General features: G+C 39.0%; 1 protein-coding gene across 3 annotated transcripts in view; it reads left to right on the top strand.

Annotated features, from left to right (window-relative positions):
- The window catches only part of EEA1 (early endosome antigen 1), a 79,303-nt gene that overhangs the window by 20,957 nt on the left and 36,681 nt on the right, over window positions 1-21,665 (top strand). For 2 of the 3 annotated variants that reach the window (XM_087764311.1, XM_087764310.1), the window contains 9 exons: window positions 2,834-2,961; window positions 6,888-6,942; window positions 7,072-7,137; window positions 7,975-8,014; window positions 8,854-8,961; window positions 9,048-9,169; window positions 10,860-11,015; window positions 15,980-16,096; window positions 20,903-21,241. In XM_087764311.1, coding sequence (XP_087620437.1) covers window positions 2,834-2,961; window positions 6,888-6,942; window positions 7,072-7,137; window positions 7,975-8,014; window positions 8,854-8,961; window positions 9,048-9,169; window positions 10,860-11,015; window positions 15,980-16,096; window positions 20,903-21,241 — 1,131 coding nt within the window. Of the gene's footprint in view, window positions 1-2,833; window positions 2,962-6,887; window positions 6,943-7,071; window positions 7,211-7,974; window positions 8,015-8,853; window positions 8,962-9,047; window positions 9,170-10,859; window positions 11,016-15,979; window positions 16,097-20,902; window positions 21,242-21,665 lie in introns of those variants that run through there. The other variant, XM_087764312.1, reaches the window with a different exon arrangement.

Genomic DNA, 21,665 nt, shown 5'->3' with positions numbered 1-21,665 from the left:
TGAATTAATGCTGCTGACATCAGAGTTGACATCTGAATATTACCAGCCTGTGAGATGCAGCTGGGTCCCGCGTTTGCGCTGTTTAAGGCTCTGATGTGCGAGCGGTGGTGCCCACAGCTGCAGAAGCTGCTGTTCCCGCCCGCCCCAGCCCTGCACAGGAAGGATGACATTTTCCCTGGCGAGGATGCCCTGTTGCAGAAGGGTGACACCTTACCCTGTTAGAGCTTGTGTCAGACCTCTAGGAAACGTTGCATTAGAGTAAGGGCGCGTGTGAGAGGTCCTTCAAAAGCAAGGCCAGCCATGGTCACGGCAGTGCTGGTGGAGAGGCTGCAGCCGGTGAGTGATGCACTTTTTACCCCTGCCCGTGTGAGAAGAAGGTGGTTTCTACCATAAAGAGGAGGTTTTGTCCATGCTTCCCCGCTCTGTCGGTGACAGCACGCCTGCCTCCCCAGAGCTTCCGTCCACCCATGGGCTCTCAGCCGTGGCACGTTCCCTTGGCTTGGCAGCTCTCCCCTCCCTCTGGCTCCCTCATCCTTGCAGCCACTGCCTTCAGATCTGCCTGCCTGCCTGCCTGGGAAATCTTGAATAATTGAGACAAACGATTGATTGCTGTCCCCTCGGGCTAATTGCACATATAATCTATTCTTTCCTCTTCTCTGGGGCTCCTCTTTCCACAGAATAAAACCCAACCACAAAAAAGCCACAAAAAACCAAGCAAAGAGACAGACTTTGTTGTTTAAATGGGAAGAAATAAATGGCAAAAAGGAGAGGCCAGAGCAATTTTCTACACTGGTTGTTTCCAGATGCACTTACTGGTGCTATGAGGAACGCTTGCTTTTCTCTGTGAACAGCAGACCTTCCCATCACTGAGAAACTAAACTAAACATTGAAAAGCCGCTCCGTAGCATTTCATCCCAAAAGGATGCTGTTGCAGCATTACTGTATGAGACTGACTGCTTTAACCTACTAGGAAAAATAAATCCCTTGCTTTTTGACCCCTCCTGTAGTTCATTGCCATCACTATTTGCCAGGAATATTCCTCTGGTTCTTTTGCTCAGAGTGACTGTCAAATAAACATTACTGGGAACCTAGTAGTTTAACCAATTTTCTGTACCCATTTTAGCACATATACATACATATGAGTTAACTTGGTTTGATCTGGAGTGAAACTGTGCTGATCAGTTCTGGAAATAAATAAATGGTTGTTAAGGGTAAATGCCTGTTGTCTGCTTAGACAGGAGTGTACTCTTTTGTTTGATCTAGTTGTGCCAAAATTAGGCTTCAGTATGATATATGGTGGGTTTGATGAGCAACTGTATTTAGTTATTTATTTCTGAAACACTAAACAAGTAAGAGCAGTTACGAAGTCCCTGTTCAGTGCCGTGGAGGCCTGGCCGTGTTTGTCTGAGTAGCTGAACATGGTGGTTCTCCTGGGTTGATCCATGTAAGTGTTTGGTTGTTGAATGTGGCTTGTGAAACAAAATACTATGAACATCAGGTTAGCAAACGAGTGCTATTGTGGTTATCAACATGCACAGTCAGTATGTTCATTTTGTGCTAATATTTAAAGTTTTGTGGCTTGCCTCATAACATCCAAACACAAAGTTAAGAAAGAGAAGAAAAGGATTGTCAAAACTCTTCATAGGTCCTTAAGAAATCGTGTGGGAGCATATGTGACGTGAAGTGTGATAATCCCACAGGAGTACTCTCATCTTGGGTTACTGGAGAGCCTTGGTTTAGCATTGAAGTGCACTACAATTTGTACTGGCATAAGGGACTTAAGGGTAGCATATAGATACACACAAGCGTATTGAAATGAATTTTAGAAACGGGGCCTTAATCTCACTTACACGAGGTTCTCTCTGCATAGCTTGGAACTACAGGGAGCCTTTAACGTGAGACTAAGTGGTTTCCTCTCACTCTGAAATGTCTCTGTTTTGCCACCGTGGTGTGTATGGGCTGTAGCGTAAATGGGAATTGGGCTCGGAGTTGGCATGGTAACCAAATGAGTGAAGAACCAATATAAAGTCCAGCACTCAAAAGCAGGTGTAATACGTTGGTAGATCAAATGAGATGGATGGTTCTTCAGATAAATGGCAGTTTGGACACTCCACAAATGTTTAGAGGTACATAGTATTTACTATTTTCATTTGTCTGTGGGCTAATGGGTAGAATGAGGGCATCACTTTGCTAAATTTTCGCTCTGATAAGCTTGCAGTAAATATGCTGGAATGAAAATGGATGATTTTTGATTCTTTAGGCTGTAGAGGTCTGATTTTCTTGAGGTAGTATTTCTCTGAATTGCATTTACTAATGAAATATATGCAAGGTAAAAAGTGGTTCTTAATCTTCTGGCCCATATTAAAATAAGTAGCCTAAATACGGCAGTAATAGGTGTATGAATAGCTGTGCTTTAGAGTGGGTTTTTGTATCTCCTTTTTTTAAGACCAAACTCCAAACCCTGCCTCCTCTTTGGAAGAAGAATCTGATTTTATGAAAAGTTGTATGGAAAATTCTTTTCTTGGGGGGGAAGAAATTGCAGAGCAGTCCTTCTGAAATTATTTCTTCTTTTTCTAAATAAAGGTTTTGTTGCTAGTATGTAATGCTGTTGGGAAAAAAAAACACTGAATAATGGAATATGACCTTTGTAGGCATTTTCTAACCTTTTAATTGCCAAAACTGTTATCAGAGCATTAAATAATTAGTATAAACCTTAACAATTGTATTTGCTACCTTTTAGATGCGCCAACAAAATTTAGAATTCTGTGTAAAAATAAGATGGAAAAAATAAGATTTTACTTCTCACTGTTTTTTTTTTTTCTTTTTGTAATAGGGCTTTATTTGTCCTCTCTGTATGAAGTCTCATGGATCAGCTGAGGAGCTGTTCAAGCACTATGAAGCAGTTCATAATTCTGGCATTGATTCAACTCATGGAGGGGAAGGTCATCTGTCACCAGAAAGGTGCAACAGTACTCATTTGTGCATGTGCTTTTGTGTCAGTGTTGAGCTGCTTCTAATTACACTGAAGGCTGTATTAATTTGAACACTTAATTATGTAGTCGAGTATTTAAATGTTCATGCCCCATTTCCAACTACAATTAAAAAGCAGCTTGAAACTTACATTGGCTGATATTGATCTGACAATAAATGAAAATCAGATACACATGTTTATGTTGTTAATTAAATCACCTGTTTCTCATGCAGCTGACAATGAAATACTACACACTGGAATGATTTTTAGGAGTGTGGCAGAAAAAATACAGGTTGCTCCTAATTTCCGGCATAGAGCTGAAATTTCATCTTTTGAGGGTGGGGGAGGACAACCCTCAAGATAGACAGAGAAGAAACCTGATTTTGTCCCTGGGTAGTTAGGGTACTTACTGGGTAATCACAACATCGGTATTTACCTAAATAGGTTCCCATATTACCTAGTTATTTGCAAATCTGAGAAGTTTCTGTCTGTGTCACTCATTCTCCTTCTGTGTTCCAGAAACTCCATGCTGATCTTCAGAAATCTTCTCTAATTTATTTTATTTAACTGTTTGGTCAAAACAGTATTGTTAAATATAGTTCCAGGAAACATATCAGGTTGTTTTATTTTTAAGAGCAGCGGTATGTAGCAGGAACTGATAATAGGAAACTTTCTCTAGAAAAGTTTAACTGAGTAGTCTGCCTCTGGAGTAATCCCTCATGTTGATTTGGGGAGATTTTTCTTAGTGGTAAAATTTATGTAGGCTTCCTTTTGCTTCCTGCTAGTTCTTTTTCTGTTCAGTGTTTATTTTGTACTGTTATAAATAACAGTCCATGCTTCTGTTTTGTCACACCCCCCCACACTCTCTTGGTTTGTACACAGCAGTGTCAGAGTGAGCAGCTGCCTGTGGCCTCATTCAGCAAACGGAGGTACACACCGCACAACCCTGCGGGTGGTCACCTGCTAACGGAGCTGGCTTCTGCCCATGCTGGGAAGTAAATGGTTCAAATGTTTTGTCACTAGTAGAACTGTGACCAAAAGTGATAAATAATTACATTGAAAGAAATACATGTATTTATGTAGCTAACTCAAGAGAGAGTGGTTCTTTGGTGAGAAAGGAGCGTGGAAGGTAACATATTTCAGTTGTTATCCAAATGAAGATCTGTATCTCCCCGGTATTGTGCAGAGCTGGCAAGCCAGTAAGAGCCAGCATTAGCAGAAGTCATGTCTTCATACACAGACGGGCCCTTCCTTGTGGATAGCTGTCTTCTCTCCCAGCTGCTGCAACAAATGAAATCAAAATTAGGGCTTTATATAGGAGAAAGTGGTAGGGTACTAGCGGACTTACATTGGGTTTCCTATGTGCATGTTTATTCAAGAATGAATATTTCTTCTCTGTCTGATTTAAGCATTTTCAGAGTGATATAACTTAGACCTGTAATGATACTCTTAGTAGAATAATAGCATTCACATGGGGGAATTATTGGTCATAACTGTATTGTTTATATAGTTTATGAAAGATTTATTTTTATGCCTGCAAGTTTCCAATGTCAACCAGATGTTGGCTGGTGAAATTTATTTATTTTTTTACTGGATCTTGACAGTTCAAGGACAAGTGGGTTTGTTTTCTCTCATATAATTGAAAAAGTGGACAAGGTCAGGGAGTTTGGATGGAGTGAAGGGAGTCTGGTGAGAGCTGTTGTGTAACACATGAGCTATTTCTTCCTATTAGTGTGGCATTCTTTAATGTTTCTCAGTTGCATGCTTGCTTGAGAAAACTCTCATTCAACATAAACATGTTTTTCCAAGACTTGGAATACCGCATTAGAGAAATATTGCAGCCTGCAGCAGGGAGCCGCTCTGTTAGCAGTCTAGGAGTGAAGCTTACATGGAATTCATAGGACCAAGACTGGGAGGTGATGTTCCTTATTCGGTCAATAGAGAAAGCTAGGTACTATGAATTACATTTTGTCCTCTTTCCCTCACCCTCCCAATAAACTACCATCATGAAGTGCCAAGAGTAAATCGTGTAATTCTCCCCCGTGCAATTTATCAAGGCCATTGGTACTGGGTGCTAGGATGGAGGCCCCGGCATTACAGGTGGGGAACGGAGTGGAGTATAAGGAAAAGGTAGTAAGAATTTGCCAGATGATGAGGCTGAGGAGATGTGCTGAGAGGAGGAAGGGATTGTAACAGCCCCAGCAGAAAGGGAGATTTGGTGAGGATTTGGATGGCAGTAAGAAAAAGTTACTGTGTCTAGAGTGATCCCTTACATTCCCCCCCACTCCTTCATTTTCCACTGGTCAGTTAAACTGAATTTAAGTTTCATCTTAAAACTGTCAAGCAAAACTGTATTGAGAATTGAGGCAACTACTGTAGAAGAGTCCTTACATTACAAACTGTTTCTCTTCCCCTTCTCCTCCCCTCCTCCTTCCCCTATACTACAAACTATTTTTATACAGCTCAAAACATTTTATCTGCCACGAAGACCAGAGCATCTTAAAATGCTTTAGTATTGCAGATCTGGTATATGTTCGGGCCCAACTTCAATATAGTTAACTGTTTCACCTGCCTGAGATTTCATTTATAATCTTAGGTGTGAATATTAGCTGATTTACTTACTCTTACTTATACTGGTGAGAAAGCGGCTCCCTCTTCTCCACCCACAATCAATATATGGGGTTTGGACTACAGGTACGCCTGTCTCAATAAAGTATTTGCAAACCTCCAGTGAATGTCTCACACAGGCAGAATAATGTGTAAACAGCAGAAAATCTTCCTTGGAAAAAAATTAGCCTCCCAATATCCCATGTTTGTTTTGCCATTAAAGTTGGTCCACCTTGGAGTTCTTGCTTCACTGGTTCAAGTGTGTGTGTTTCACTTGCTTTTTGATGACCCTCACCTGATGTTAATATGCTAATATAGGTTGAATCTATTCCTTCCCAGTTTAGCTAAAGAATAGCTTGCTTTGGTGTTTTTTTTTCTCCTGAGATAATTTAAAAGCACATCTGTGGAGGAGGGGATAATACAGCACAGCAGCAATGAAATTGCGTGGTATAAAACTGAGATAATTTGTTGGCACTGGCACCCACACACATATATTCTGTGTACTCCTCAGTGTTGCCACTGTACAAACAATAAGAAAGAGTATGTTTGCATTATTTTAATGACCTTTGTATTCTACATTTGGAGTGGCTGTATCTCAGTGATGCAACATTATCCTTGTATGTATGGTTGTGCAATTCTGTAAGGAGACCTGCGATGTAGAAGGGTGCTGTCTAAATCAATTAGTGACAATTTTAGCCTTGGATCTTGTCTTCTTGCATGGCTGGAGGCTTGAGCACGAAATTGGAGAATTTTAAATCCCAAGGCTTTAAACGTTCAGCGCATTAAGTGAGTGTATCTGTGGGGCATACTGAATTGCTGTGTGGATGAAAAATTATGTAACGGCATATTTCAAAAGGAGTAAGATAGTGCGCTGTCTCTTAGCAGTGTTTCTTTACATGATTGGAAAGTGAAGGAGGATAGACCTGTCCTTTTCACAAAAACGCATGCAAACCAGTTAAAAGTCGCAATGCACTGCTTTGCCATTCTGAACTCATGTGGTTGAGCCGATGTACCGATTTAGATTTACATTCTGTTTTCATGAGACTTTTTGCATATCTATTTCTTTGCTTATCCAATTGATATGTTTAGCATTTTTCAAGTGATGTGCAAAGTAAACTAATAAGTTTCTATTAATCCAGTTTGTTCCAAGTTTCAAAAAATCCAAAAATAACTATTTATAATTGAGTTATATTTATATAGTACGTGGATATCACTTCAGTTACTTAATACACGTTATAACCTGTATGTAATTGACAACATATAACCACTGCGTATTCATTTTCTTCACTCCATGGATATATTTATTCAGAGATGAAGTATCACTGCTCCGACAAGAAGTCCAAGACTTGCAAGCTTCGCTGAAGGTTGGAAATGTATTTTACTTGCACTTGGTTCTTTGTTTCAAATTGCAAAGTATTCCACTGTCTTAAGCAACCAAATTTACAGTTCTCTCTCCCCCATCTCCTTTTTTTGTTTTGTTTTTTTCCCCCTAGGAGGAGAGGTGGTATTCAGAAGAGCTGAAGAAAGAACTAGAGAAATTGCAGGGGCAGCGGCAGCAAGTAATTGCTTTAAAATACTTGAAGCAGGTTTATCATCAGCATTGACATTGAAGATTAATACCTTTTTTGTAAGGCACGTGGCCTGATTTAGTTAGTTCCATAATTTGAATATTGACATGTTCTTGAAAACAAAGCTAGTTATCTCTCCACATGTAACTGTATATATAAATCTTAAGAACAAAGTCAGAGTAGATAATGGTTCTTCCGTACTACTCACTACAAGTCAGTTCAGACTTTTCCTTCTGTTGGGCTTATTCAGAACTCAGTTTATTAAAGAAAAATAAATCAAATGTGGTGTTTCATCTGTTATGAGAAAGGGCAGTGGGGTTTTTCTTGTAAGAACTTTTGGAGAAGAGTAGTGTGATTTCACAGATGTCCAGATGAACTGAACAAACAAGGCAAGGCAAATTGTGGTGTGTTGCGCCCTAAGGAAGCTCTCACTTCTTCTGTTACTATGAGCTACTTAGATACTGGATTGTTACAAACCTCAGAAATTGCTTTCTGACAGAATGCCTTCTCAGAATGTACTTAATGATGTTTGTAACCTCTGTTTTTAGGGCAGATTTCAATACTGAGGAAAGGGAGGGGGAGGGGATTGTTACTGGAGTCTTGCAAGTCTGGAAGCCTGATAGCGTAGTGATACATGAAATGGAAAATCATCTTGGCTTTTTCCAGTCTTCCAGATGTAACTGTTTGAAATCAGGTATTTTTATACTGCTGTGCGGTATTTGAGGACAGAAGCATTTATTTCCCTGTTTTTTCCAAAATGGGATGAACATTGAAAGCAGTAGTTTTTACTCCTACTGTCTAATGATGCATTTATTCTGTTTTTTTAAGGATTCTAAGTCTGATGGATTGACAACGGCTACATCTACAGGTGGCTAATATTTTATTATATTAATTTCTGCACCATTCTGGAATTTCTGAAATTTTTTTCAGTGTAGCTTTTAGGTTTATGAAAAAGCACTTTTGGTCAATTAGAGAGCTAGAAAGCTGGAATGGTACAATTACTGGGAAAAAAGTTCATTGTAAGTGCTTAAGATAGGTAGCTCTTGATAGCTATAGTCTGGGGAAATGTTCCAGAGGCTCCAGGTTTGTAATTTCTAGAAGCGAGACAGGAGTTGTCCTGACTCTGAAAGCAGTTCTCATGAGTAGTTTTGAACATGTTTTTAATCATTTCATATATTCAAGCATTCAGTACAAGTCTTTTGCTGAGAAAGACAGTGATTGTTGATATTTAAACTATAGCATTTGTCAGTGCTGGTTTTATTTAGTGTTTTTCTGCACTCATTGCTAGCAAAGAAAACAATTTTTGTTTGTTTTTTTGTTTTGCAGAGCAATAATTTTTGCTCTATGTTTTTCTCCATGAGGCACTCATGGAATAAAATTTTCCTTATGTGTGCATAAAGTATCTGACTGATCACGATTAAAGAGCTTTTAATCGCAGTTCAGCAGTGTGTTGCAGTGATCTGAAGGGCTAATTGTGACCAGTGAAAACCAATATGTACTTAATCCTGCAGTGTACTCAACTAGTGACAGGTTCCAGCATCATGCTTGTAGATATTTAACTTCAGTAAAGTTGTTTGCTTTGCTAAGCTAATTGGATGTTAAGTGAATTTGGATTGCTTATTTACCTGCTGTGGTTTGTTATGGGCATGAGTAACTGCATTGTCCTAGCTTTTCCAGAAAATAATACTGTTCTTTTTATGGAAATAGAATCATTAGAACGGCAACTAGAAGAGATCCAAGTAGAAAATTTTAACATTAAGCAAATGAAAGACTTATTTGAGCAAAAAGCAGCACAACTGGCCACTGAAATTGTGGGTAAGTATATTAACATGAGGTCTGATTCTCTTCTCTACTTGTGCAACTTGTGCAAGTGATCATTTATTCAGCTTCCTTCTTATTAGATCTTAAATCAAAGTATGATGAAGAAATCAGCCTTCGGGAAGGTGCAGAACAGAAAGTGACAAACCTGACACAAGAACTGCAGAAGGAGAGAAGTACAGTGGAAGACTTAAAGACAGAGCTGGTATTCACATCACACTAATGTTTTTGTTATTTTCCAGTCAAGGGAGGGATATACTTAAATGCTTGCAAATGCAGTTTTAAAGCAGTCAGACTCTGTTGAACTTGGAGACGTCTGCTTGTGGGCTGAAAAAGTTCAGAACACCATTGTTTCTGATCTGTTTCACTGACCTACATTTTCAGTGTTTTTCCAGTGAGGAAATATATGTTGTTTCTGACTTGTATATTAAAATTTACCTTACATTCTATTATATTCTGTTTGTTTGATGCTCTACCCTTCAGCAATTTTGCAGGGTATTGCATGTATAGATGTGCTGTGCAGGCCTGTACTTGGAGCGTGCCATTGCTGACTTCCACAGCTGTCTTTAGATCACCCTTTTTCCATGAGGTGTTACACTCTGACTGTCCCTGGACATCTGCATTCATAAGAAGGGCGCAGAGAGGTGTTTTGTGACATGGTGGCTGAAAGGCTGGCAGCTGTCATCACCATGCCTATGTTAATGTTGTCCCTCTTGCGCTTGGCTGATAATACCAATGTGTGTGTATTCCAGGATGTTTGGCTCCTGGTGACTTTTATATAAAGGCATGGCTCCAGGGAGCAATCCCAGGGACTCAGCAGTCATGCCGCTTCTAAAGCAGTAGTGAAGGGGACTTCCTAGTTTCTCCCACTCAACGACTGCTTAGACTCTGGAGGAAAGTAGGACTCATTTATCCCCCTTCTTCCCTGTAGCTGGCTGCCCTGAAGGGCTCATGAGTCCCTCTTGGCCCTGCCTAGCCACTGGACCTATCCATTCCTCTCTGTCTGTTTAGTTGTTTCTTGGCTTCCTTTCTTCTTCTGCTTTCTTACCCTTTTCCTGTACCTTTTCTCTTCTAGATGCCAGCACTCCCTTTTCTCTACTGTCTTCAGTGCCCAGTGTTGCCTTTCCCTTCCCTTTTCCCTCCATAGCTTTTCGCTTTGAGGGACGTTATGATACTTTAGATGTAATTACCAAGAGATCTTACCTATGGGTCTTGTATGAGGCATGCTTGACGGTTCCTTCAAGAAGTGTCCTTCAGCTGCTCTTTTTTTGTCTGTCCTTGTGGTTTTCTGAAATAGTTCTTGAAGACAGAGGCAGTATCATTATAAAAGTCCGTGTAGTACTGGATTGTTATGTGTCTCAGTCCTGAGAGGGGCTTGTGAGTATTGCAGCAGTAAAGTATATACAGTAATCCCTTCTGCAGAGTAGTGGAGTCAATACAGCCTGCTTCTCAGGGAATTGTGACTTCAGATATGTTTCTTGCATGGGTTCTCTGCCACTTCAGTGTTTTCTCCGAGGGAAGGTCTCCCTCCTGTACCTAGCCATCTAGTTACATGAAAATGACAGAAATTTAATCTTTGAGACCTTATCTCATTTGTCAGATTTGGTTGAAATCAGTCAACAAGTTCAAAGTTTACTAGGCAAGAACTGACAACCAGCCATTAAATCCTGTTTCCTTTGGGAGTGATAGGTACTTTTCTGTGGGTTTGGTTTTTTTTTGTTTGTTTGTTTTTTTGTTTTCTTTTTTTTTAATCTTTTTTTTTTCCCACAGCTGTAATACTTTATATGTCACCTTGTGTATAAATTGATGATTTGAAATATTTTTAGACGTTACATTGACGCTGGCAGCATGTCTGCAAACAGCATGTTCCTCATTGCTACTCTTTTACTTTTCAGCTACAAAGGCCTGGTGTGGAAGATGTGGCTGTCCTGAAAAAGGAGCTGGTCCAAGTTCAGACGCTGATGGACAAAATGACGCTGGAACGTGAGAGAGAATCTGAAAAGCTGAAAGACGAGTGCAAGCACTTGCAGGCAGAGCAGGCTAACTCAGAGGTAATAGTCACACCTAGAGATGTGTGTGTTACCTTTGCCATGATTTTCATATGAAAATGGAAAATAATAATTCATCGCAATGAAAAAGCCTCTTTCTTAACCAAATCATCTAACTTATCTAATAGACATGTTTCTTCATTACAGTAAATTGCGTAATTCTGTCAATATCTACCCTCCAAAAGCCCCCATGCTTTTTGTTGAAAAACCTTTCCTTGGCATAAAAAATTCTTACAAGAGCCCAATAGCAGAGGAAAAAGCCACCTGGCAGAGCTGTGCTCTTTCTATTGGGAGAGAGAAATAGAGCAGCATCCTGTGTGATTCAAAGACTTGTTTCCCTTATTGAGCTACATGCGGGTAAAAACAGTTGTTACTTAAAATGATTGTTTTGGTTAATATTTGAGTTGATGTGTCTGAAAATGGATGCTTGAGTATTAAAATATAGAAAAAGAAATTATTAATACAAAGTAGATAATAATTCGAATATTCTTGTAGGACATTTGATTCTTGAACTTAACAAGATTTAAAAATCTCAATAGATATTGTAAATAAGTTTTCATTTTTGTTTCTTCTAGTTTTTGCTGTCAAATGGTAAGCCTTTTTACACCTATTATTTATTGTAGGAATATTTTGTGTGTAAGGTACAAATCTGTTCTGCACACATACCCACCCCCAATCCAGTGCATAATGGCCTCCAAGTGTTGCCTGTTATCCACTAGAGCAGAAAGTGAGTGACTGCCAGGCCTCACCATGTCTTAAGGTCAAGATGTCAGGATGTCACCTGTAGTCTGTTTCCAGGCAACAGCAGCTTAGTTTTCCTCTCTTTGTTGTTGCAGTCTAAAGTAGAAAATAAAATCTATTTTTCTCATGTTAGTTGCCCTTTTTTTTTTTTTTTTTTTACGTTTTTTCTCCTTTCTTTCCTGGATTTGAACCTTTTAAATTCATCCCATTTAAAAGAGACCTCACTGTCTACTTGAGTTGCAGAATATGCTGGTTTCTTTAGAAGCACTTTGTGAAGGCTTGCCTCTGCTTTGGCTCAGTCAGTGGAAGAAGCTTTAAATTGCTGATGGGAGATTTGAAAACATATAGAACTGATGATAACTCTGTGTTTAAGGAAGCAAAACTAACTGCCTCTCCCACAGAAAATGCTCAGTTTTCTTGGTTGTGGTTCCTCTGCTTTCCTGCCAGTGAGCACTTCCACTTCCATGAAAGATGGAGAAAAAGGGATATAACAGCTCTGACTTCGATCTTTAAGAGGGAACCTTACTCCTCAAACTCTCTCAGATCCCTCCTGGCTAAAGCCTGTTTGATGTTGTATACCATGACAGTGAGGGAAATCTCTGACAGAGATAATGGCAAGAAATCCTAATAAAAATACAGTATCACCAAAAAGGCTTTTGTCCAATGTATAATTTATTCTACTGAGGAGTTGGTGAATCCATACCTGCAGAAGAATTCTCTTGCTGGGTGTTGTTGCATCTTACTAGTGAGTTGGTTGGTATAGTTTTACTAATGGATGACTTGACAGTGTAACGATCTTCACTGAAGACTGCCAGCTGTGTTTGAGACCTTTTAATTTTGCCCTCCCCCTTTTCTATTGTCCCACACCAACATAAAAATGCCAGCAAAACTTGTCAACACGGAGCTGTGGTCCCTTGCGAAGTGGGGTCCTTGCAGAATTCCCCAGCTTACATGAGGGAACGCCTAGAGTTTCTGTAGGACTCCTAGTATCCTCTGTCCTGCTGAGATCTGAGGATGTGAAGGATTCCTGATGTCTCGTTATTCTGGGGTTTCATGTGCCCTAGATTTCAGAATTGAAGTTTTAACTTTCTGTTTCTTCATTTGCACTGCAGAGCTTTAGAGAAGTGCTGCCTGGTATTATTCTAAACTCCTTAGGGCCTTCCCTCCCACCTCCCTCTGCAACAGATATGTTGATCTCCAGGAATTGTGCAAGGGTACAGTATTGTACTAAACATGAATCTACCATTGTTTTTAAGTTAAAATTATGTATGCCAAGAGTTTCATCAGATGTGAAAAAAAGGCATATCACAGTTGGAGTTACGAATATAATGTGGTTATGTGGCCATGTAAGTTGCTGCATAATTGTAATTTGGTTTTAACTGTGAGATCCCACAACTATGCTGCAGAATTTAAATTTCATTTCAAAGTACTGTCTCTGTAGTCTTTTGTGGTTTTGGATATTTAGTTTTCATGTGAAGATAAAATGACATAGTGACATGGGCGTAACAAAAATCTTTCATCTTAAAATGTTCTCACAGAAGCATGAATTGCTCCTGTTCCCCCAAATTAGGTACTTTTGAGTTATGACATAACTAGCCATTTAAAATTGTAGCTTTAAAGTGCAGCCTTTAACAGGAAAAAAGACAAATGAAGAAGGTTTTTTCAGTCCTCCTGGAAGTAACGGCAGATGGGGGAGAAGACTGCATGATGCCCCTAGCTGTTACTATGTGTTCATATAAGAAGTCTTAGATGTATGGAAGGATTATAAAATACATTGCAGCAATTATAATAATATCAGATGTCTGTGTAGTATCATCGTTATGTAGGCTGAACCACAGAAGACCAAGCTGCTGCGTGGCAAGCAGTGGCAGTCTGGTTCTTCTCAGAAGTGTTGCTGTCTTCTCTGCTTAATTCCAACATATAGCAACAAGAGCCCAAGATGTGTTCAAAATAAAAGCTTTTCTGCTGATGTAAAGTGACAGATCAGACTTTTTAAAAAAATAAAAATTACTCAAAGTCATAGTGGTGAAAACTTTTCTACTTTTCTTGAAAAAGATCACAATTCTGAAAAGCGTTAGCCATAAGAAAACAAGAAATGGAAGTCCTTCATTGGACGTCCTTCATTCTGGCCATAGAAGTTTGGCAACATTTCATCTCAGCTTTGCTCTTTTAGACCACCTCAAGGGCTGAAAGAGTAAAGCAGTTCTTACACCATCCTTGGCTAACATGGTGACCTGACTGAGGATACATATATTAACATTGGTTTCCAAAGTGAGACTTCTTTAAAATAAGTTAGATTTATGGCCTGGGTGAAGAAAATAATAAAGACCATCTTAAACCCTATATGAGCATCTTCAAATGCTGCAGGAGAGGGAAAACGTGTTTTGTATAGCTCTACAATTGTCACCTAAATGCATTCGTTGTTTTATTTTCTTTTTTTTGTTGGGTGTTGTGCCGTATTTCAGAGTTGCACCTGAAACTCTGGTGTCTAGATCTCTCAGATGAATGTTGATTCTGAGCTACTCCTTCCATGTTTAGTTTTTCACTATAGTGACTCCTGCATAGTAAACACACTGTGAAAACAGCTGCACTGCTGTGGAGCTAAGCATTTCTATGAATCTCTGCAGATTGGGGTTTGTTTCAGTATCTGATAAATTTTCATAAAATACAGGGCCTAGCCTTAATTGTTGAGTGCCCACAGAATTAAACAAGATTAGAAGATTAAATTATGGGTACATTTAATAAAACCAGGACTGTGTTTTTTTTTTCCACTAAGCAAAGGCATTAAAAACACCAGAATATTTGAAAATAAATTTGAGGAAGTGTGTCTACTAACAGCTTTTGTGACTGCTTATTCCATCTTTCATCCATCCATTTTATTTTTTCTGCTTTCTAACGGAGACACTTAAATTTGAGGTAAATTTTTTGGAGGCTTTTTATTCTTATAGTAGATTTCTGTTGTATCAAGATAATGTCAAGAGGTTGTTAAACAGATGCATTCCTGTTTGATTATTGGTTTATTAATCATACAGACACATCAGCCAGACAATATCAGGAATGAATATTCATCCATGATATATTTCCACGTTAAGAATGAAATGTGGGATGGGCTTATTGAATTGTGAATGAGAGAAATGTATCTTTATGCATATAAATTGCCATTCTAGTTTGAAAGGCTGCAGTGGTGTCCTTAACAAGCTTCTGCACGTTTTCTGCATTATATTCTCTCAGTAGTGAAATATCCATACTCTCTTTTCTGAGAACATCCTGGAATGTTTGTCTGCCAAAGACAGATCCCAGGATGTGTTTTAGCTAACAGCTCTGTAATGAAGCAGCCTTGGAAAGCACAGCATTACAGAAAGTCAGAATTAATAACACTTTGTAGACATATACTGTGTTCATGTGTTCTCTTTGGTCTTCCTTTTTCTGTAGGAAGGTTGTAAATAGTATGTTTATTGTCTGCTACTTCTGTTCTACACTTTAGTTCATTCTTGAATTCAGTATTTATACCTTTGTGCTGAAATCTGTGTTATGAGAACAATAGGAAAGAAAACTTCTTTAAAAAGGTCACTATTAGATAGAGTGTTCAAAGTGAGTGCATTCATACACAGCATGCTTTAGGGCAGCCATTGTTACCCGTCTAAAGTGCTTTTCTTGTTTGCTTTCATTACTGTATTCAAATACTGTACAGTCATTGATATATTCTGTTTTGTATCAATCCTGTTTAATGGAGTAGTATTGTTACTGATTATGCTGACTTGCAGGGTTGATGTGTCCAAAAGTCACACAGCAAGTTCGCATTGGATGCCAGACTCACTTCTACTGCCTTTTCCAGGACATTTCCCTTAGAAGGGAGGCAAAGCTTTTGGCCATGTAATTGCAATGACTTGGGAAGATTTCACCTTGAACTAGAACTGTGATAATGATTAATGGATAATCTATTGTGATTTTCATCGGTTGTGGGCTCAACCTGGCATTTTCTATTGGACTGGGGCAAATTTATGTCTTCTGAAATAGGACATGAATGAATCTCAGCTGGGAAATTATGTTCAGTGGTACTTCTGTAGCTGATGGTGCTCTGAGATGAGTTCGCAGGTGATTTTTTTCTTAAGCTGTTTATTTGTAGACAAGATGCTTTTTATTTTGCTACCAGACCTCTTGCTTTTGTTTGGGTTATGCATGCAAAGCTTTGTTTTAAATGTGGATTTTTCTGTTTGTCTGTTCAGGCTACCATTAACCAGTTAAGAGCTGAACTTGCCAAAGGACCTCAGGAGGTAGCCGTGTATGTTCAGCAGCTGCAAAAACTTCAAAGTTCAGTCAAAGAGCTAGAACAGAAGAACCAGGTGAGAATGCTGTTATTTCCTATGCTTGTCAGTTCACATTAAAATGGAAACACATCACACATTGCCTTGGGAAGTGCTGAAGACTGTAACAAAACACTTTGTGGTGTTGCAGAAGTTGAGAATTCCTTTGCCATTTTGCTTAACATGAGGGATATCGTGATGTACAAGCAAACGCTATATTTTAACGATCATCAGTATGTTAGAACTGAAATCCTCAGCATTGTTATGATTGCAGGTTTCTAATTGCTGCAGTTTATACTTACCTATCATTAAGCAGTATTGCCATCTCACACATTAAAAGAAAGAAGCAGTACCCTTTGAAATATTATGTTTGCCTAAAAATCATAATTCAGAAGACATTTTGAGCTCTCTTCATTAGTCTTTCAGTTTCTTAGCTTTTAGATTGCACTCCTGTCATACTTTCAGGCCTTTTATCAGAGTCATGAATGGTAGAAAATTGAAATAAACTCCAGAAGCTTCTCAACTTATAAGTATTGCTTGAGAGCTTTTATCAAAGCTCTTTGAGCTTGCTGCATTTTGTATTTGCGTTAAGAAAGTATGTGTTGTGGGGTAATAAACGGAGGTAAGGGAGGAAAGGAGACAAGGAGAAAGATGCATGCTACTTTTTGTTGCATGTATATATAACACTGTATATGAACTGTACACATTACATAAGTCAACGTCAATCTTGGAAAATAGGAAAGGACAGAGACCAAACAGTGTGTATTTAATGTAATCATATTAAAGCAGCATTTGAAGAGAATATAAGAAGGTGCAATTGAAATTTGGTAAATTAAACTTGCCTTTAGTAGGATGACTCTTGGTTTGGCTCATTAAATCAGGTGCAGAACTGAGATGGTGAGAATTGTCACGCTGTACTTTTTCACAGAACAGCAACACTGAATCAAGCTTTTGGCAAAATTATTACTATACAGTATAGAACCCTTGCCTGAATATACTGCTATTCCATTAACAACGTGGAGTGAAACATGCATAAGATAACCATGCTTTAAGAGAGAGTCCTCTGCTATGTCAAGTTAATGCCAAATATCACTTGAGGAATAGAGAGAAGTGGCAGAGAGCTACTTTTCCTCTTTCAGATTCAGTGACATAAAGCAGTTTACAGCCACCTCTTTATGCAGTTTTTTGAAAGGCGATATCCATAAGAATGGTATGCTAGCCAAGGAATCTTGGCCCTGGAGGACTTGGACCTAGAACTGGAAAAGGAAAGACTAGCTTCCCAAATAACAGAAATTGCTCCCCCTTCAGACAGTTTGCACTCCTTGAAGGAGCTGTCAGGGAGTGGGGAGGGGCCATTAATGCAGGATAGAATATATTTCATTTTGCCATGTACATCCATTTATAATGCCATTGCAATGCGGGAAGATATTTCTGTGCATTGACGCAGAGTTTTTCAAGCTCGTGTACAACCTCAAGCAAGCAAGCTGTTTCTTATATTTTCAGGAGCTATACTAAGAAGAGCAGATGACAAGTAGATAAGATCAGTTCTCTGAGATCAGTAGGATCTGCCTTTCCTTCATATATAAAGCACTGTAATTATGGGGCTTGGCTTGCCTTGCAGAGGCCAGTAATGGCCTGTAGCCCGGAAGAGACCTAATGTGTGAAAAAACAGAGTTTTCCCTGAAGTGTAAAACTTGTAATTCCAAACCTATTGCATGTGGGGTTTTTTTTGTTTGTTTTCTTTTAGATTAAATTGAGATGCATTGTCTACAGGGAAGAATGCTTAGTTTCCAACCTTCTACTGATGTAACTGTTCTGAAATTTGGTCAGTGACCACAGAGTTTGTTCTTGATGTCTGGCCACTGTCACTACTAGCATGTATTACATGTTTTTTTCCATGGAGCAATTATAAAAGAAGGGATCAGTGTGGCGTTCCCCCTTGTATCATGTGAGCTTTGAAGGCTCAGGGCTCTTCGTTGACTGCTGAAACATACTGTCATTCCCTCTTTCTTTTTTGTGGAAATGAAGGCTTGGGGAAGAGCGGTGGCTGGTGTGTGCCCACATATCCCTTTACATATCTGGGATGCAGCTGGCACATGCGTCCAGATAGGAAACACTGCTGGGTCCACTGATGTAACCTGAATGACCATAGCTTGGCAGCTCTGTGGCCTCAAGTCTGCTCGTGGGCTTCAGTCACACACAGAGGTAGCAGGCTGTCAGGCAAACCCAGCCCTTCTCTGGTGAGAGCAGCAGCAGCTACACAGGGTTGGAGATGCTGCTCCACATTCTGTGCTACTCTTCTCTTTTCCTCCCTGGTCTGATGAGCAATACGACAACAAATACCAGTGTTTAAAGCCACTGCCCCTGACAGCTGAACACCCTCTGCAGTCATGAATGGACAGGCAGAGCTACAAAAAGCTGCTTTTTGCTATCCTTTGGATAGCTTGTGAGGTGATGGTGAAGAGGCTTTGCTTCTTTTTTGTTTTACATAGCATTCGTGAAAGCTTCCCAGAGTCTCAGTCTGCTTCAAGACAGTGTTAATTGTTTCTCTTTCTTTCCGCCTTCCCCCACAACTTTACTTGAAAATTTAAGTTTGTGCCTTGCACTGACTCTTCACAAAGTAGGTCATAGCAGTTCTACATGTGATGTGTGGACCTAGTTATGAAGTAGTAGTAATATTAATATTAATACCTTAGTTCTAACTTGCCCAGTTATGATGAAAAAGGTGCTGTAGTGTGTTGGTATTTCAGGAACACGATTCAGTATGAATGTTAATGATCCTGCCTGGCCATTTCTCTTTAATGAAAAGGGAATTGCAGCTTTATTTTACATACTGAGGGTGAAGCCTTTTCTAAAAGCCTTGCCACTGGCTTCAGGAGGGTAAAGATGATGCCTGACCTCTGTATGTTCTTTATGTACTCTATTCCTGCATTTTATATATGCATATATAAAAACTGCGTACCTGTAACAGCAACAAGTTGTTTTATTTTTCAAGAAACATTTCAAAATATACTACTTCAGGGCTAGAATTCAATAGCCAAACTTTAGTCTTGAGTCAGAATTTTTAGCTAAATTGTATGCTTTAGGAAGTATATATATTTTTAAATGGACACATAAGGCATTAATTATATTTGTTCTCACATAGGTTGCTGGACTACTAGAGTTGTCATTTGCAAGATTGCTTGTTTTCTAACCCCTCTTTTTTTATAGATTCTTCTGTTTATTTTATCACGATTGTAAAATAGAACTGTCTGTGTATGGTTTATAACGACCAATATAGTCATAATTTGTTAAAATCTGTAAAGAACAAAACTGTTCAACTAATTTGAATAATTTTACAGCTTTTTCTTCTGGCAAAACAGGTTTCATCCCTGGGTACTGTGCAGAAGTGCACTTTTAAGATGCCCAGCATAGCTAGAATTGCAGCACTAACTATCTTATCTTTGGGACAGTGTTATTCCAAAGTTGGAGAACTGTTTGATGTTTTGATACATAAGGCTGACCTCAGTGCTGGCATATTTTCAAGGTGACATGCTAGAAGTGTTCTTTATTTTTCTGTATTTTAATTGAAAGGGTCACTAGAGAATACAGTAGTCATTGAAACTGCAGGAAGAAGGCAAGTATTTAAAAGGTGTGCAGAGTAATGCTTCACTGAGATCGATATCACTAAGATGCTGCAATAAATGGAGCCTGCTGGTACATTTCAAGAAGATGGAATGAATTACCTGGGTTGGATGATGACCAGGGCCTCCTTGCAACTGTATTTCTGTGCTTCAAAAAGTGTCATTAGAAAATCAAAATGGTTCTCATGGCTTCTTTGTCCTGCTTGAAATTCTAGTTAGTGCCTCAGCTAAGCTTGGGGGAAAACCTAAACTTTCTGGAATTATATCTTGTCCATTAAGCTATTTAATTTCTATCTGAATAGAATTTTGATTAGTTCATGAAATTTCATAAAAAGCATTAGGTAATAGCTGAAAATTATCTGTAAATATTTTTTTTTCAGTATTTGTCTCAGCGTGTAAATTTGATAGTATGACCTTAGACCCTGCAATATTTACTGTTATTAATGTGGTAAGAAAAATCTGATGCTCAGCAATGTTCATGTCTTTCCTTTAGGGAATCCCAGTTTTTAGTGTTTTCAAACTCAAAGCAACCATCCTCTTTGAGCTGATTTGTATGCAAGGAGATCAGAGGGTATGAATTAAAATGTACAAACACCATCGTGAAAATGAAGGTTAAATCATGAGTGTTTCATTCTGTGATTTATCAATATCACAAATTTTATTAGTTTTCACAGGCTCTCTTCCATAATTTGGATAGCAGATCATGCTGTAAGTACAGTGACAGGGCAAAATTAGGATACATGTAAAGATGGCCAGCATGATGACTGCACAGGATTAGACAGGAATTAAACCACAAATGTTATTGCTTAGGGAATTGTGTGAAGGACAGTGATACTTGAAAACTTCTTCTGTGTACTAATAATTCAAATTACTATTTCAGCTTTTCCCCAAGCAAATGCAGTTGTAATAAGCTGGAATTTGAATGTTCAGGGAAAGCAAATTAGTCTTCAGGATACAGAAACAGAGTTTGTGTGGTGTTCTCAGTAAGAGAAAGTGTATTTATGTGAGAATATGAAAACCAGTATTTCCAGTTGAAACTGTGTGCTGTGTGGGCTCCAGAATTAACTTGTGTAATATGAAATAGAGGTCAATATTTCCTTTAATAATGTTTTTAAGCAAGTTCTTCGCTGTTCAGCATCAACACTTGAGAAGAAATTTGAATAATGCATTGAACAGCTGTAAGCAGAATTGCAATTGAATTGCTGTCTAACTCTCTTCATAGAGTCTGACTGAGAAGCTGCTGAAGAAAGAACAGGACTACACCCAGCTAGAAGAAAAACACAATGAAGTATCTGTGAGTAAGAAGGACGTGCTGGCAAGCTTTCACCAGAAGGACCTGGACTGCCAACAGCTTCAGGCAAAGCTGTCTGCATCTGAAGCCTCAATACAGAGATTACAGACGGAGCTAGGTGAGAAGGGGGAAGCAAGCCAGAGACTTAAAGAAGAGTTGTCCGAAGTAGAGACAAAGTACCAGCATCTCAAGGCAGAATGTAAACAGCTCCAGCAGCAGAGGGAGGAAAAAGAGCAGCATGGCCTGCAACTCCAAAGTGAGCTCAGTCAGGTAAGGTTCCTTAAGCTTCCTAGAGCATCCTATTGGGATGGTTCCTTAAACCATCATTTAAACAATGCAAACCCCAATGTATTTCCTTATTGAAGGGGAGTAACTAACTAGTACTTGTATTTGAATAAATATAAAGCTAGCTGGTATTTGAATAAATATAAAGCGTTCTTCCTAACACTGCAGAGTGAGATACAATCACCTTTTCCCCTTAGAGAAGTGAAGAAAAGAAGAGGCAAAAAGAAGAGGCTGTGATAAGAGTGCAGAAATTCTTTGGTATTTGTTTGTTGTTACATCTGAATCTTTTTAGTAGGTCCAAACTCTTGTCCGGGGCAAATGAGGATAATTGTAGCCCCTGTGTCACAATCAAACTCGGCAAGATCTAGTTATAACCACCTTTCCACATTTTTATTTCTGGAAAGACTAA

This window comes from Nipponia nippon, unplaced genomic scaffold (genome assembly GCF_047370975.1).
Source record: "Nipponia nippon isolate SJK-2023a ecotype South Korea unplaced genomic scaffold, ASM4737097v1 scaffold_3, whole genome shotgun sequence".
Lineage (NCBI taxonomy): Eukaryota > Metazoa > Chordata > Aves > Pelecaniformes > Threskiornithidae > Nipponia > Nipponia nippon.
This window is presented reverse-complemented; position numbering and strand designations above follow the sequence as displayed.